Source organism: Manis javanica, chromosome 3 (genome assembly GCF_040802235.1).
Source record: "Manis javanica isolate MJ-LG chromosome 3, MJ_LKY, whole genome shotgun sequence".
NCBI lineage: Eukaryota > Metazoa > Chordata > Mammalia > Pholidota > Manidae > Manis > Manis javanica.
In genome coordinates this window covers 73,901,241-73,917,272 of record NC_133158.1, presented here as the reverse complement: position 1 = coordinate 73,917,272, position 16,032 = coordinate 73,901,241, and the positions used below count along the sequence as shown (strand labels likewise).

General features: G+C 34.7%; 1 protein-coding gene across 6 annotated transcripts in view; it reads right to left on the bottom strand.

Annotated features, from left to right (window-relative positions):
* Nucleotides 1–314: 314 nt before the first annotated feature.
* The window catches only part of CBLB (Cbl proto-oncogene B), a 207,779-nt gene continuing 192,061 nt past the window's right edge, over nt 315–16,032 (bottom strand). For 3 of the 6 annotated variants that reach the window (XM_036998650.2, XM_073231707.1, XM_073231709.1), the window contains one exon: nt 315–4,091. In XM_036998650.2, the coding sequence (XP_036854545.2) occupies nt 3,832–4,091 (260 nt within the window). In that variant the 3' untranslated portion in view covers nt 315–3,831. The remainder of the gene's footprint in view (nt 4,092–16,032) is intronic. The other 3 variants (XM_036998645.2, XM_036998647.2, XM_036998646.2) reach the window with 1 other exon arrangement.

The following is a 16,032-nucleotide window of genomic DNA, read 5'->3' as shown; positions in this document are numbered from 1 at the left end:
GAGTTCTTTTCTCCAGGTTTATGCAGTATGGCACAGCCTTCTTTCCTGTTGCTCCTTTAGGAGGAGTTGTATTAACTATATTTTCATATTATATGTGGTTTTGGGAGAAGGCTTCTGTCTCACCTCTCATCTTTGTTAACTGGAGTAGCTTTTGTGTGTATCCTTAAATGATGTGGTTTAAGTATTTTAATAAATAAATCATCTGGGATGACTACTACCATTTCATCCAGTTAGTTCTTAAATGTCTTTTGCTTACCACAAATAAAATTACAACACAGAAATGCTCCAAAAGAAATGTTTGTGTTCACTTGAAAAATAAAATACCAACTCTGCTTTTTTGTTAACGTTCATTTTATAAAATACCTTAAAAGAACAGATAAAGTACTTGAGTTTACATAACCAGAATTGAAAAAGGATGAATAAAATATAAATTAATTGAACACATAACTATTTTGCCACATCAGACAAGTTTAAAAAAGACATTAAAAAAATAAAATGGTAATTGGGAAAAAAAACATAAGAACCTTCACTCAATTGCTTAAACTTTTCCTAGAAGCACTAAAATTCCAGGTCAACAGGCAGTACCTGTATTATTGAAAATATACTGTAATTTGCTTCTAAATCCGTCATCTTAAGAGAACAAAATAAAATTGTAACCAGGCTAGATAATTCAGTGCAAATTAAAACTTCAAGTTGCAATCTGAGAGGAAAAATAATGTCCAAACTGTAGGAAATGCTTCTGGAACTGAAAAAGAAAAATTCACATTATGAAGAAATATTTGCAAGTCTTCTTAGGTGTGAAATACTGAGTTAACAAATGGGCCCTCTGACCTTGAATTAGGGCTCTGTTATTAAGACTATTTCCAATGTGTGCAAGGGGAAATGGACAAGAAGGGCTAAAGGTCTGTGGAAGAAAGTTCAAGGTAAACATAACTACTGCTCTGGTTCAAGTCCAGAAAATCTGGCCAGGATATTATAGACATCGAGGGAGGAATAAAGACTATGCAGGTTAAATTTACTGGACTGTCATTGAGGATACATACTTATACCCCCACAACATGTTGGGGGAGACAGGGAGAGCAGGTTAATGTTGGTCATGATTTGTTTGAATTATATGGATTGTATGGTGTACTGGCTTAATAATCGTATTACCAAGTCTTGAGAAGTGGAAAGAATGTTTTACTTTTCAGATCACAGTGAAAGTCTGGAGCATTTCCAACCATTAATGGGTAGTAACTTTGATAAAAAAAAAGTGTTTTGGTTTATCTCCTCAAAAAATGAGTTTGGTCTGTCATAGGTAATAGGTAGCAAGGGGTTTTTCATGACAACGTTGATAACAAGATTCCCACATTCCATTCTATTCTGTAAGTTTTTCATTCTTTTTCATGATAAAACTAATGGTTGCTGTTAAGTACTGGATGCACAGATTTCAGTGGAGGCTAGTAAATTTTCTTTGCAAAACAGATTTTAAGAAAATTTCAGGTCTAAATTTATCATTACCAATCTTTTCTTTTTCTAATTCTCACTGGGAATTTTCACACATTATTTGAAAATCAAATGAGAATGTTTTCTAAAATATGTTTTCTAAAATTTGTGTTTTACATTCATTTCCTAATCTATTAAGAATGTTAGTATTTTATCACAATGAAGTGGCAACTTTTGGCTTTTAGACTGTATCTATGATCAGAATATCATTAAAAAGCCATAATATGCAGTGCTATTCCAATGTGAATCAGAAATTGATCAAATAAGTGAATAATCATGAGGACAGAACATGGACTTTATAAAGTGATGAGGAATTAGCCAATTCAAGTTTAAAAAGTATTTTTAAAAAACCCTGCACTCATATACCTATTCACAGGAAGAATATCTAAGGTAAATTAGAAATTCTCCTACAGGGACATTAATCAGCTCAGAATCACCTAAAGAAATTAAAACACCAGCACAAACTACCCACAGCCTGTGATTCCTCAAGTACTCATAGCATGATAGTCAAACTGTCAAGTAAGGGCATGTGTCCCTTTGCAAAGTAATGCATTAGTTCCCCTCCCCAGGTCAACTTGGCAACTACACAAATCTTGCACAACATTGACTTCTGTGGGACCTGTTAGATGTTTGGTCGTGTCCTTTCAGATCCCAAAGAGGCTCACAATCAAATGCATCTTTTTATATCACGCTGAAGTTAAGAGAGAAGTGGTAGAAAAGTGCACAAACCTGAAATTAGTCCATATTTAGAAAACCCTCTGTGGGTTCAGCCATTTTACACAGACCTGATTTTGTCTCATTTCTCCACTGACTTAAAAATAGAAAAAAAATGCAAATTTCTTGACAATTTTGAAGCTGTGGTAGAAACGTTGCAGGCTTTGTCCATCAGAGAGACTTTCACCATTAAAAGCGCAGATAAAGAATAACAAAACATTATATTGGAGTCAGCTTGCAATAGTTTGTGCTTTTAAAACATAGTGGCTAACAGTGCCAAGCTCATCATAAATGTTCAATAAATATTTGTTGACGTATTAAAAGTAGTAACATGGTTTCTGAAGAACCAACCTCCATTTTGCAACAAAGGCAAAACTACATAAATTTCTTTCACCTGACTGGATGTAGCAATGTGAAGCAATGAATGAGATCATCTACAAATTAAATATGAAGTCTAATTTGATTGCCGAGAGAAAATTACTAAGAACTTTGGAAAAAAAAACAAAAACCATTTTTGCCACAGTAGCATCAACACTTTAGTGCATCCAAGATCGAACGTTTCCACCACTGTATGTGCTCGTTCCTAAGCCAGTTAGGTACCAGCATGAAATGACTCGATTAGGAAATGCTTTCTTCTCCATTTTTGGGGAGGGAAGACCATAATTTTGCCTGGCAGTTATTAATACATTTCAGGAAGATGGCCCTCTTATTCAGCACGCCCCAAAGTAATGCAGGCATCAGCATTGGGAGCCTCCTTGTATAACTTCAGTACAGCATTGTCACGGGCAAGTGGATTCCCCCTGCACCTGCAGTAGCTGTTCTCTAGTGTAGAAAGTTTTCAGAGTTGTGATACCCCTGGGATGACGAGGACTAAAACATGGCAAATTAAAGATCACAAAACTTACACTAAAAAGGGACACTCCTCTATATTATATGAAAACCCCTTATAAAAGACAGTTAATTGACCAAAAAAATGCTTTATACATTCAGATTTTTCCCATCTCTCAACAGCGATGGTATCTAATGAAAAGACTCAGTAGTGAAGGCCACACACTTTTTTTGCATTAGTTTGATATGTTGAAAATCAGAACCTTTAAAGCATCTTGTAAATGGGAGAAATGGTATCGGACCTCAGTGGGAGTGGGGGGGTGGGCATGATGGGAGAGATCAAAATGAGTATGTGATGCAGCTGCTGATGTGCACAGCAAGGGAGCTGAAGGGAAATGGTACAGCAGACCTGACCACTCCACAAAGGGTCCATCAAGAACACAGTACAGGTATTAAAAAAAACAAAACCAAAAACCCAAAACAGAAACAAACTGCAGTTCTGCCAACTTGTAAACAAGGAAAAGCATTTCACAGATTCAAAGTTCAAGGGAAGTAAACGTCTTTAAATTATTTTTGTCAGTTCAACCCTGATTTAAAAGTATGGCTAGCAAAAATAAGGAAGCCGCACCCGCTGACATCCTGAGCAAGTCTTCTGAGGAGCAGTGCTTCCAAGCCTCTCTCTTCTCAAGATGCCACGTGAAGAGGAGACACCCCCTCACCAGAATTCCATCTCACTTCTCTCCTTTCCACACTCCTGGAATATTCATGGAATGCTTTACATTTTGGTGTTTACAGTCCTGGTTGCTATAGATTTAGACGTGGGGAGACTGGAGGGGGGAAGGCAAATTCTCGAAGGATGCTACGAGCCACTTCGACATTATTCTGGGCTATCTCTAAGGCTCTCTTCACTTCTTCAAAGGCATAACCCTCTCCCATGAGTTTTGCGATTTTTGCATCGACATCTTCCAATGCTGCCTCGGGCCCGTGGGGTTTTCTGTGGTGAACTTCTGGTGCAGTCCTGCGGGGTCGCGGTTTAGGAGGTCTGGCTGGTGCTTGTGAACCATCTGTGTAGTTTTTAAGGAGAGATGTGATTAAATAAGATAAAATAAAGACATTGTAACAGTAGTATGATCTCATTTTATATGATAACACTAGTTTTCATTATCTCTAAAAATAAACTTTTTCCTTCATTTTTATATACTATTGTGTGTAAGTTATATTGTCTCCATTTTGAACGTAAGAAACTGAAGTAGAACTGGAAATTCAACTGAGAAATTGACACAAATTTATTCCCAATTCCACACAGTATTCTTGAAATCACATGAAATAAAAAAGACACAGAAAGAAGAAAAAATAAAACAATTGTCTGGAAAAGAAAGGCTTTTTCCTTTTGGCAGTACAGCTCATCCTTCCCTACTATGGTGGAGGAACTTTCTTGGTAAGTTTCTACTGGAGAAACCCTGTTACAAGCTTGTAGGTGGACCCAGCAGACTGTCTCCACCAGATCCCCCATCCCACCCATGTCACAGCAGAACTGCTCTGAGAAACACGCTTGGAAAAGTCTCCAGCTCTCTGATTTTTCAATTTATTACTGCTGTGAAGTGATGGCTTACTGATGCTAGGGTGGGGGGGAAATACTAGATGCTCCGAGAGTCCTGTCAGTGGACAGGCTGAAGAGAAGCAAACTCGGTGCTTTGCTCGCATACTCTCTTCAGCATCCAGTGCGGGCAGGTTTGCCTGAGAAAAGCCAACAGTCCGTGGCCACATCACCCTGATCCCGCCTGAGCTCGGGAAGTTAAGCAGTGTCAGGCCAGGTGAGTAGCTGGACTGAACAAAAAGCAAAGGGAGCAAACACATTAGCCATGGAGAATTGGGTTCCAGATCAGTACCTTGAGATAACGGTTTCTCAAAGTTAAACCAAACAAATTGGTGCCCATGAATAGAGAGTAATTTTATTAAGAGAAAAAGAAAATGAATTACAGGCTGCCACCACATACAGATCACCAGAGCATGGGCTAGTAACTTGAGTAGGAGTTTTTTTTTATCGTGGATTCCCATATATTTGTATTTGATATGTTATTTCAAAAGCCTAGATTTTAAAACAGATTAAAATAAAAATGTTAAATTTATGCCACGAAACACATTTACTGATTGAAGACTATGCAGACATTAAAATATCTTTCTTTTAGACCACTGGCAAATGCAAATGATAAACAGTTAAGTAAAAGAGAAAGTGAGGCTAGAACCCAAATGCCTTATGACCCGTCCCGTCCAGTTCCTCCTGGTCTCTGCTGCCTTGCCAAGCTTTCCCAAAGGCTTCAGGGGATAGTGTAAGCTGGTATTTTTAATAATAGTCAAGTGTAAATCATAAAACTTTATGATGCATTATTTCATATTTTTCTTATAAGTACAATTTTCTATGAGAAGGTAACATATATAAACCATCATCCTAATCATAGTTCTAGCAATACCAATATAATATACATAAAAGAAAAGTCTCCAGGGTGAAAATATTTGATTGCACATCAAATTTTATGATAGTCTTATTTTTAATTTTTTCTTTCTCATAGGGTAATTTCCAGTTTGAAAACTATTATAGTCATAGGTAAAGCTTATTAAGTTTATGCTTATATACAAGAACACATTAATTTCTGGTTCTTGCTGAAGTCTGTACTGTTTCTTATATCTGTAATATCTTGAATTATTATCATCTGCTAAATTGCATTATTTACTGTTTTGAAGTTCCGTTTATTTTTCTATTAAAAATTTTCATTATATCATGTAGAGATGGACAATAAATTATATTTTGAATCCAATCTTTCCAAAAAAGATTATAAATTCTATTAAGTTTTCCTTTACTTTAATCAATCACCATAGAATTGATACATTTGCATTCTTTTCTAATCTGATGTAATTTTTCAGTAAGAAGAATTTTGTTAAGTCTAAATACCTTGTATTCTGGTAATTTTCTAAGAGGTTTTCTTTCTTTTCTTTTTTTATTTTTATTGCAGTATAGTTGACACAAAAAATTAGTTTTAGGTGTATAACATGGTGATTTGACATTAACATACACTACAAAATGATCATCACAATAAGACTACCTGTCACAATCTGTCACCATGGAAAGGTATTATGCTATTATTGACTATATTCTCTATACTGTACTTTACATTCCCATGATTTATTTTCTAACTAGAAGTTTATAACTTTAACCCCCTTATTCTACTTCACCCACCTCCCCTAATTCCTCCCTACCTCTGTTAACCAAGTTTGTTTCCTGTATCTGAGTCTGTTTCTATTTTGTTTTGTGTTTTTTTAATTCCACATGTAAGTGAAATCATAAGGTATTTGCCTTTCTCTGACTTACTTCACTTAACATTATATTTGCTAGGCCCATCCATGTTGTCACAAATGGCAATATTTCACTTTTTATGGCTGAGAAATATTTCAAGGTCTATATATACCACATCTTTTTTATCCATTCCTCTAGTGATGAACATTTAAGTTACTTCTATATCTTGTTTATTGTAAAGAATGGGGCAGTGAACATAAAGGCACACATATCTGGTGTTTGGTTTTCTTTGGATAAATTCCAGAGGTGGAATTGCTGAGTCATATGGTAGTTCTATTTTCAATTTTTTGAGACACTGCCATACTGTTTTCCATAGTGTCTGCACCAATTTACATTCCCACCAACAGTGCATTAGGGTTTCTTTTTCTCTACATCCTTGCCAGTACTTGTGATTCCTTGTCTTTTTCATACTAGCCATCCTGAGAGGTGTGAGGTGGTATCTCACTGTGGTTTTGATTTGCATTTCCCTTAAGATTAGTGATGTTGAGCATCATTTCAGGTGCCTGTTGGCCATCTGTATGTCTTCTTTGGAAAAATATCCTCTCAGGTCCTTTGCCCATTTTTTAATCAGATTTTTTTTTTGGTACTGAGTTTTATGAGGTCTTAATATATATATATATATACACACACATATACATATATAGGGTATTAACCACTTAGTGGATTTTTGATTTGCAAATATCTTCTCCCGTATCTGGCATTTTTGTTGATAGTTTCCTTTGCTGTGCAGAAGTTTTTTAGTTTGATGTAGTCCCAGTTTATTTTTGCTTCTGTTGCCCTTGTCTGAGAAAGATCCAAAAAAAAATTTTTGCTAAGACTGATGTTCAGGGCCTTACTGCCTATGTTTTCTTTTAGGAGTTTTATGGTTTCAGATCTTGTATTAGGTTTTTAATCCATTTTGAGTTTATTTTTGATATATGGTATAAGGTAGTGGTCTACTTTTGTTTACATGCTGCTGTCATCTTTCCAGTACCAATTTTTGAAGAGACTGTTTTCTCCCCATTTTATATTCTTGCCTCCTTTGTTATAGAATAATAGGCCATATAAGCATGGGTTTATTTTTGGGCTCTCTATTCTGTTTTGTTGATCTATGTGTCTGTTTCTTTGTTTTTGTTGCATTTTTTTTTTTTTTTGCTAGCACCACACTGTTTTGATTACTAGCTTTGTAGATTAGTTTTAAGTCTGGGATTGTGATTCTCCTTCTTTGTTCTTCTTTCTCAAGATTGCTTTGGCTATTTTGAGTCTTTTGTGGTTACATATAAATTTTAGGGTTATTCTAGTTCTCTGAAAATACATTTTGATAAAGATTGCACTGAATCTATAGATTGCTTTGGGTGGCATGGACATTTTAATAATATTTTTCCAATCCATGAACACAGTATATATTTTCTATTTATTTGTGTCATCCTAAATTTCTCACTAATGTGTTACAGTTTTCAGAGTACATGTCTTTCATCTCCTTGATTAAATTTATGCCTAGGTATTTTATTCTTTTTGATGAAATTGTAAATGGGATTATTTTATTAATTTCTCCAATAGTTTTAGTATATAGAAATGCAACAGATTTCTGTATTTAAATTTTGTATCCTGCAACTTTACTGAATATATTTATTAGTTCTACTTGTGTTTTGGTGGAGTTTTTAGAGTTTTCTACATATAGTATCATGTCATCTGCAGATACTGACGATTTTTCTTCCTTATCAATTTGGATGCTTTCATTTCCTGACTACTTGCTGTGGCTAGGACTTCTAGTAGTATGTTGAATGAATGGTGAGAGTGGCCATCTGTTTTTTTCCTGATATTAGGGGAAAATCTCAGCTTTTTACCATTGAGTATGATATTAGCTATGGCTTTATCATATGTGGTCTTTATTATGTTGAGTATGTTCTCTCTGTACCACTTTGTTGAAAGTTTTTATTATAATGGATGTTAAATTTGGTCAAATGCTTTTTCTGCATCTATTGAGATGATCATATGGTTTTTATTCTGGTAATTTTGGTAATGTGTATCATGTTGATTAAATTTGTGGATAATGACATCCTTGCATCCTTGGAATGAATCTTACATGATCATAGTGTATGATCCTTTTAATGTACTATTGAATTTTGCTTGCTAATATTTGGGGATTGTTGTATTTATTTACCAGTCTGTAATTACTTTTGGTAGTGTCTTTATTTACTTATTTTTTGTATTAGGGTAATGTCGGCCTTGTAGAATGAATTTGGAAGTGTTCCTTCTTCAAATATTTTGAGTTTGAGAATAGTTTGATAAGGATAGGTATTAACTCTTCTTTAAATGTTGGGTAGTGTTCACCTGTGAAGCCGTCTGGTGCTGGACTTTTGTTTGTTGGGATTTCTTTTTTTTAAATTACTGATTCAATATCCTTATTACTAATCTATCTGTTTTGATTTTCTTTTTCTCCCTGGCTCAGTCTTGGAAGATTGTATGCTTCTAGGAATTTATCCATTTCCTCTAGGTTACCCAATGTGTTGGCATATTATTGTGCATAGTACTCTTGTATCTTTTGTATTTCTATGGTTTTAACTTTTTTGTGGCTGTATTTTTATATTTCTGTTAGTTGTAACTTCTCTCTCATTTCTGATTTTATTTATTTGGGCCCTCTGTTTTTTTATTTACAAGTGTGGCTAAAAGTTTATCAAATTAGTTTACCTTTTCAAAGAATCAGCTCTTAGTTTAATTGATGCTTCTATTTTTTAAAATCTCTATTTCATTTATTTTTCACTGATTTTTATTCTTTCTTTCCTTCTTCTTTTTTCTATGTTCCTTTACAAGTAAGGCTAAATTGTTTGAGATTTTTCTGGTTTCTTGAGGTAAGCCTGTATTGCTACAAACTTTCCTCTTAGAACTATTTTGGCTGTGTCCAAAAGATTTTGGAACACTGTGCTCCCATCTTCATTTGTCTCGTTATTTTTTTTTATTTCATCTTTGATTTTTTTGTTGAATTATTGGTGGCTTGATATTATGTTTTTTAGCTTATATGTTTTTTATTTATTTCAGTTTTTTTTTTCTTGTAATTGACTTTGAGGTTCATACTACGGTGGTCAGAAAGATGCTGTGACTTCAATTTTCTTAAATTTACTGAGATTTGTTTTGTGGCCTAATGTCATCTATACTGAAGAATATTCCATGTGCACTTGAAAATAATATGTATTTTGATCTTTTTGGATAGGATGTTTTATATATATCTATTGAGTCCATCTGGCTTAATGTGTCATAAGAGGTCAGTGTTTCCTTGTTAATTATATGTCTGGATGATCTACCCATTGATGAAAGTGGAGTGTTAAAGTCCCATACTATTACTGTATTACTGTCAATTTGTTCCTTTATGTCTGTAAATATTTGCTTTATATATTCAGGTACTCCTGTGTTGAGTACATGTTTACATTTGCTGTATCCTCTTGATGGACTGATTCCTTTATCATTATATAATGCCCTTGTCTCTTGTTATAATCTTTCAAAGTCTATTTTGTCTGATATAAGCATTGCTATCCTAGATTTTCATTTCCATTACCATGTAATATCTTTTTCTATCCTTTAACTTTCAGTCTATATGTAACTTAGGTTGGAAGTGAGTTTCTTGTAGGCAGCAGATAGATGTATCTTTTTAAAAAAATATCCATTCAGTCATCCTGTCTTTTGGTTGCAGCATTTAGTCCATTTACATTTAAAGTAAATATTGATAAGTATTACTTACTGCCATTTTTTTCATTGTTTTCTGGTTGTTTTTATAGTTCTCTTGCTCCCTTCCCTTGTGATTTGACCTCTTTGGTGTTATGCTTGGATTCCTTTATCTTTATTTTTTGTTCATTTTATCTATTATAGGTTTTTGGTTTGTGGTTACTATAAGAGTCATATATAGCACTCTGTGTATAAAGCAATTCATTTTAAGTTCAGGGTCACCTAAGTTAGGGCATTGTAAAAGCACTACATTTTTACTTCCTCCACCCCAAATTTTATATTTGGATGTCATATTTTACATTTTTTAATTTTGTGCATCCCTTAATTACCATAAATACAGTTGATTTTGTTACTTTTGTCTTTTAACATTCACACTAACTATATAAGTGGTTGATCTACTACCTTTACTCTGTATTTGCTTTTACCAGTGAAGTTTTCTTCTTTCATAATATTCTTCTGGTTATGGCCTTTTCTCTTCCTTTTAAAGAAGTCCCTTTAACATTTCTTGTAAGGCTGGTTTAGTGGTGATTAACTCCTTAACTTTTGTTTGCAAAAAACTATTTCTCTCCTTCAATTCTGAATAATAATTTTGCCAGGTATTGTTGGTTGTAATTTTTCCTTTTAGCATTTTAAATATATATCATGTCACTCCCTCTGGCCTAAAAATTTCTGCTGAAAAAAGTCAGCTGGTAGTCTTATGGCAGTTCCCTTGTACATAACTAGTTGCTTTTCTCTTGCTGCTTTTAAGATTCTCTAATTATCTTTACATTTTGACATTTTAATTATGTTCTTGATATGGACCTTTTTGGGGGTCTTTTGTGACTCCTGGGTCTGGATGTCTCTTTCCTCTCCCGGGTTAAAGGAGTTTTCAATTATTATATCTTCAAATAAGTTTTCTGTTCCCCATCCCTTCTCCTTTAGGGACCCCTTTAATGTGAGTTAGTACACCTAATGATGTTCTAGAGGTCATTTAAACTATCCTTCTTAAAATTTTCTTTTTTTATGATCAGCTTTGATGACTTACAGTACCATTTTCCAGATATCTGATCTGTTTTTCTGTATTCTCTAATCTGCTATTGATTCCCTCAAGTGTATTTTTCATTTCAGTTATTGTATTTTTCAGTTCTGTTCTTCTTCCATGTTTGGTGAGCCTCTTTATGACCATGACTTCAAACTCTTTTTCAGACAGACTGCTCACCTCTCTTTCATTTAGTTCTTTTTCTTAGGTTTTGTCTTATTCTTTCATTTGGAATATATTCCTGTCTCGTTTTGCCTGATACACTGTATTTATTTGTATGTATGTTGGTAGATCAGCTATGTATCCTGACTTTGAAGGAGTGGCCTTACGTAGAATTGTCCCGTGGGGCCTGGAAGTGCACCCACCCTGGTCTCCAGAACAAGGTGCCCCAGGGTGTCTCCTGTGTGGGCTAAATGCACCCCCTTGTGGTAGTTGGGCTGTGACTGCAGTGGGTGTGCTGGTGGGTGGGGCTAGCTCCCCTCCCCCCAGGGCAGGAGCCACTTTGAAGGGGCTCTGGTCCTGGCTGAGGCAGCCTACTGTGTGTAATGGGGTGGGAGCTATTTTGGAGGGTACTCCTCGGGTGGATGTGACAGAGTCACAGAGGAACATTGGGGTAGGACAAACAGTGCTAGCAAAGTGGATGTAGAATATTAGAAATGGTGCCTGCCAGAACTGGGCCAGCTAAGAAGGAGGGCAAGAAAAACGGCACCTGCTAGTGACTCTGTTCCTGGACAAAGTTCCTTCAGATCTCTGCCCCCAGCACAAAGCCTAAAATTAGTCAATAAATCTTCACACATGCTCCAGGCACTTTTCAAACTACTGTGTCTGTGCTGGGTCTTGAAGCAAATGAATTTGTGTGTGGGTCCTTTAATAAGGGAGTCTAGGTCTCCCACAGCCCTCTTGCTCTCCTGGAGTGAAGCCCTGCTGATTTTCACAGCTAGACATTATTGAGTGGGGGGGTCATCTACTCAGTGCAGGTGCCCACGGTGAGTGTCCCCTGTGTGGAGCTTGAATCTCTTGCCCCTCAGGAAGGACCTAGATGCCTGTGATATTCCCCCACTTGTGGGTCACTCCTCCAGGGGATTGGTCCTTACCGGATGGCATCTCTGTCCACCCTTGTCCCCCAACCCTTTTTGATATGGCTTTTTCTTCATGTCATTTTCAGAGAGTTTCTCTGTATGTAGTGGTAGACTTGATGTGTTTGTGGGAGGAGTGAGCTCAGGATCCTTCTTCTCCCTGGTCTTGATCCTCCCTAAGAGTTTTTGTAATATTGTTATTTTGTTTCTAAAATACTGAGAGGGCCAGATGACTGTCAAGCATCTTTGACAAGAACAGCTATATAAGCAACTGAAGTGGCAGCCAGAGACACTCTATTACTGTAATTGGCAATGAAGGTTGGTTTAAAATTCAGATATTTTAGATTTAATAAATTTATGTATACCTCTGATCTTGGTAGATGGCACCTATCATCAGGAAAAAATAAAATAAACACAAGAAACCTATCCACTGTGAGGCTGCTGTCCAAATGCAATGGAATTTGCAGATGACTTATTTTATTTCAGAGAAAGCTATTCTTTGCTTGTTAAAATTAGTAAGCATAATTCAGGAAGCCTAAGTTATCAGGAAAAACATATATATATATATACACACAGACATAACAATTAAAACTCTAGTTAGGGTACTGGAGGTATTTCTGATCCTAGAACTAGTTATTTTTTTTTAAACACAAAATATATTTGAAATTTCAACTAGAGAAAATGATTCAAACAACCTCTAGAAGGAACCATCACAGATTCTAAAGACATTTTCATTAAAAAAGAAAAAAAAAACTTCTTAAAGCAAAGATTTTTCTAATAGGTAGATTTTCCCTTTAAATTCAAAACTCATATATCCCAATTTATTTAATCCTAGTCCTCACTGCTCTAACTCAAAACTGTTTCCCCAAAACAGTGCTGACACTTCTTCAGAATCTTACAAATGCTCAGAACTTGAACTGTATCATGTATGAGAGCCTATAAATGGAAGCAGAATGGAATCTATGTTGCAACTTTTTGCCACCTGTTACATATAAATTTCTACTTATTGCCAAATATTTATTCAGCTTAGAGTATCTTGATTTTTAGTTTGTTTTAATTGGTCTGTACCGGGCAACTGACAACTACAACTAACACTTTTCTAGATATGGATGAGAAACACCACACAAGGACTTGAGAGGTCAGATACATCTCAGTTTGGCTACTAAGATTTGAGTAACCTTGAGCTAAGCAATTTACTTTTACAATTCTCACTTTCCAAGTCTACTTTTGTATTAACATTTTTAGAGGTATTATTTAATACTTCTCAGTCAGGTAGTATGCAAATTAATTAATGTAATTTTCAGTATATATGCTAAGGAGACCATTATTAAGAAAGGGCAAAGAATTCACATCTGTAATAACTACTACACTCAAATGCTATAGAATAGCAATTACTGTAAATCAAAAGGAATGCCAGAGAAGTGTGGAAGAGGAAAATCATGGAATTTGTTGTGAGTGCCTAGTTCTATGGAAAGCTTTTAAGCAAGATATTAACAAACAAGATCTGTTACAACCTGAACTAATAATGGAAGCTGCTAAAAAAAGGACAAAACATATCATTTTCATGCTGATTATTAGAGCAAACATTGAAAACCAATTCCTCTTTTTATAAATCTCTTCCCAGACCTCACAGCCAGGCTCTCCTTTCCCCAGATAGTCTTTTTTACTATCTCTAAAAGTAGTAGACACCAGGTCCTTATTCACTTTAGAATGTGTAGGCAATGGAAGGTAGCAATTAAACAGAAGATAAACTCTATCATAGCCCCCTAAGTTATATTGTGATTGGAGTAAATTGGAATGACTCTGAATTTTACCAGCTCCATGGCAATTTCTGCACCTAAATAAATCACAGCCTGCAAAGCATGTGTTTGTTCTAGTGCTGCTGGTCCATGCTCATGCAATTTTTCAACTCCAGTGAGCAATGGCTACAGTATAGAAATAAGTGGAAGAATATGTACAGCCATACAATATAAGTAGTATATCTTCCTGGTGCACCAGTTTTACTTGAGGATGTGAGGAAGTTAATACTGATAATATTAAGGAGTAAAATGCAAAATTTGCATAAATTTCTGAGATAAAAGATTTTTAAGCAGATTTCATCATGTGATTGTCCACTTTTAGTTAAAGTGAACACTTAACTAAGTGTCCACTTAGTCCCTGTGCTGTTCAGTTAACTCTTTGGTCGGGAGAAAAATATGAGAAGCACTGTTATATAGGATAAATCTTGATTCAGTTTTCATTTTTTGGAGCATATAAAACACAGACATAGAGAAAAGTTCTAGATAGCAGGGGAATTAACCTGATGAAAACATAGTTAGTCTAATACCCTGCATGATTACTCTAAGTGGGGGCAGTATCATCCCTAAGATGGCAAAAATGGTCCTTGAGGCACAAAAAAAATATCTTACATTCTAAAAAGGGTTTGTGGCCCTCCAAAGAGCCACAGTATATAAAGATATGTTGGTGATATTAAACTTTCATTCTTGCAGGTGATTAGGGGAAAAATGCTCTAATAGGGCTTTTCAGCAGATTATGATTTAAAAAGGTGAGACACTGCTCTTACATCCGTATATACAGGAGTTGGTGATACTTCCACTTCAGTGGCTACCAACTATTTTACCACAATGGATCCTTATTACTTCCTTCAATAACTAAATTTTGGTACTTTTTTTCTTAGTTCATATTTTGAAAGAAGTGTATAATAAGCAAATATCATATTGATGAATATACTTTTCTATTATTTTCTGTTTGTTATATTACGTCTTATTTAATAATAACACCACCAAGTTTCTATATTTCTAGACAAAAGCAAAGGCACTTATTATGTTAGTTTTCTTGCATATAAAATTAGGGGTTGTTACCCTTTTAAAATATTAGTGTTTGACAGCACTTAAAAAAGATGGATTACCATATGATAACTTAAAATGGCATTTAAAAAGTTTAATGATGTGGTAAGCTATTTATGATACTATGTTAAATGGAATTGAGATATAATTGACATATTGAGTATTATCTAATTGTTGTGAACATGTACACAGACAAAACATTAGAAGGAGATACTCCAAAACAGCAATAATGTTCCTTATTGGTGATAGGGTTATAGGCAATTTCATCTTTTCTTTTTTTTGGATTCTTTTTTATTATTCTCCACTGTGCATGTACTAGTTTCATAATTATGCAAAAAAAAAAAAAAGCCTCAGATACCATCTGCCAGTTTTTAGGTCTGAGCAACTCTAGGATCTATGATGGAGAAACAGAGATTTATTTTTCAATAAAAAGTGTAGAAAGCATATGGTGAGTGGCTTTCTAAGGTTATAGGAAAAACGGTCAGAATCCAGGTTTTGAAATCTCTAGTACAAGTTTACAATTTTTAACACCCTTTTTTCCATTGCTTTGTCATCACTACTATCCTGTTTCTGTCTTTACTTAATTTTATTTTTGGGCATCTCCAACATCAGTTTAGTAATCATTGTTTTATGTATGTGTGACTTTTTAAAACTTTGTTAGCAAACTTTATGTTATTATCCCACCAGTAATAAAAACAGGTAAATGTGTGCATAGCTCACAGATAAAAGAACTGATTCAAATCCTATCACACTGATACTAGCTTTGAGACCTTGGTTAAATTACTAAACTTTGATATCTTTCTTCTATAAATTGACACTCATCATACCTATTTTAAATTGGTTGTCAGGAATAAAATTATTTCTGTTATATAGTAAATTTAATTCATAAATATTAATATGATATAAAATATATTTGTGTATAAGTATTACTATGCAAACATAATTATATGTTAACTATTACATTATCTCTATATAATCTCTAAAGTTGTTTTAACAATTTAGTGACAATACTTG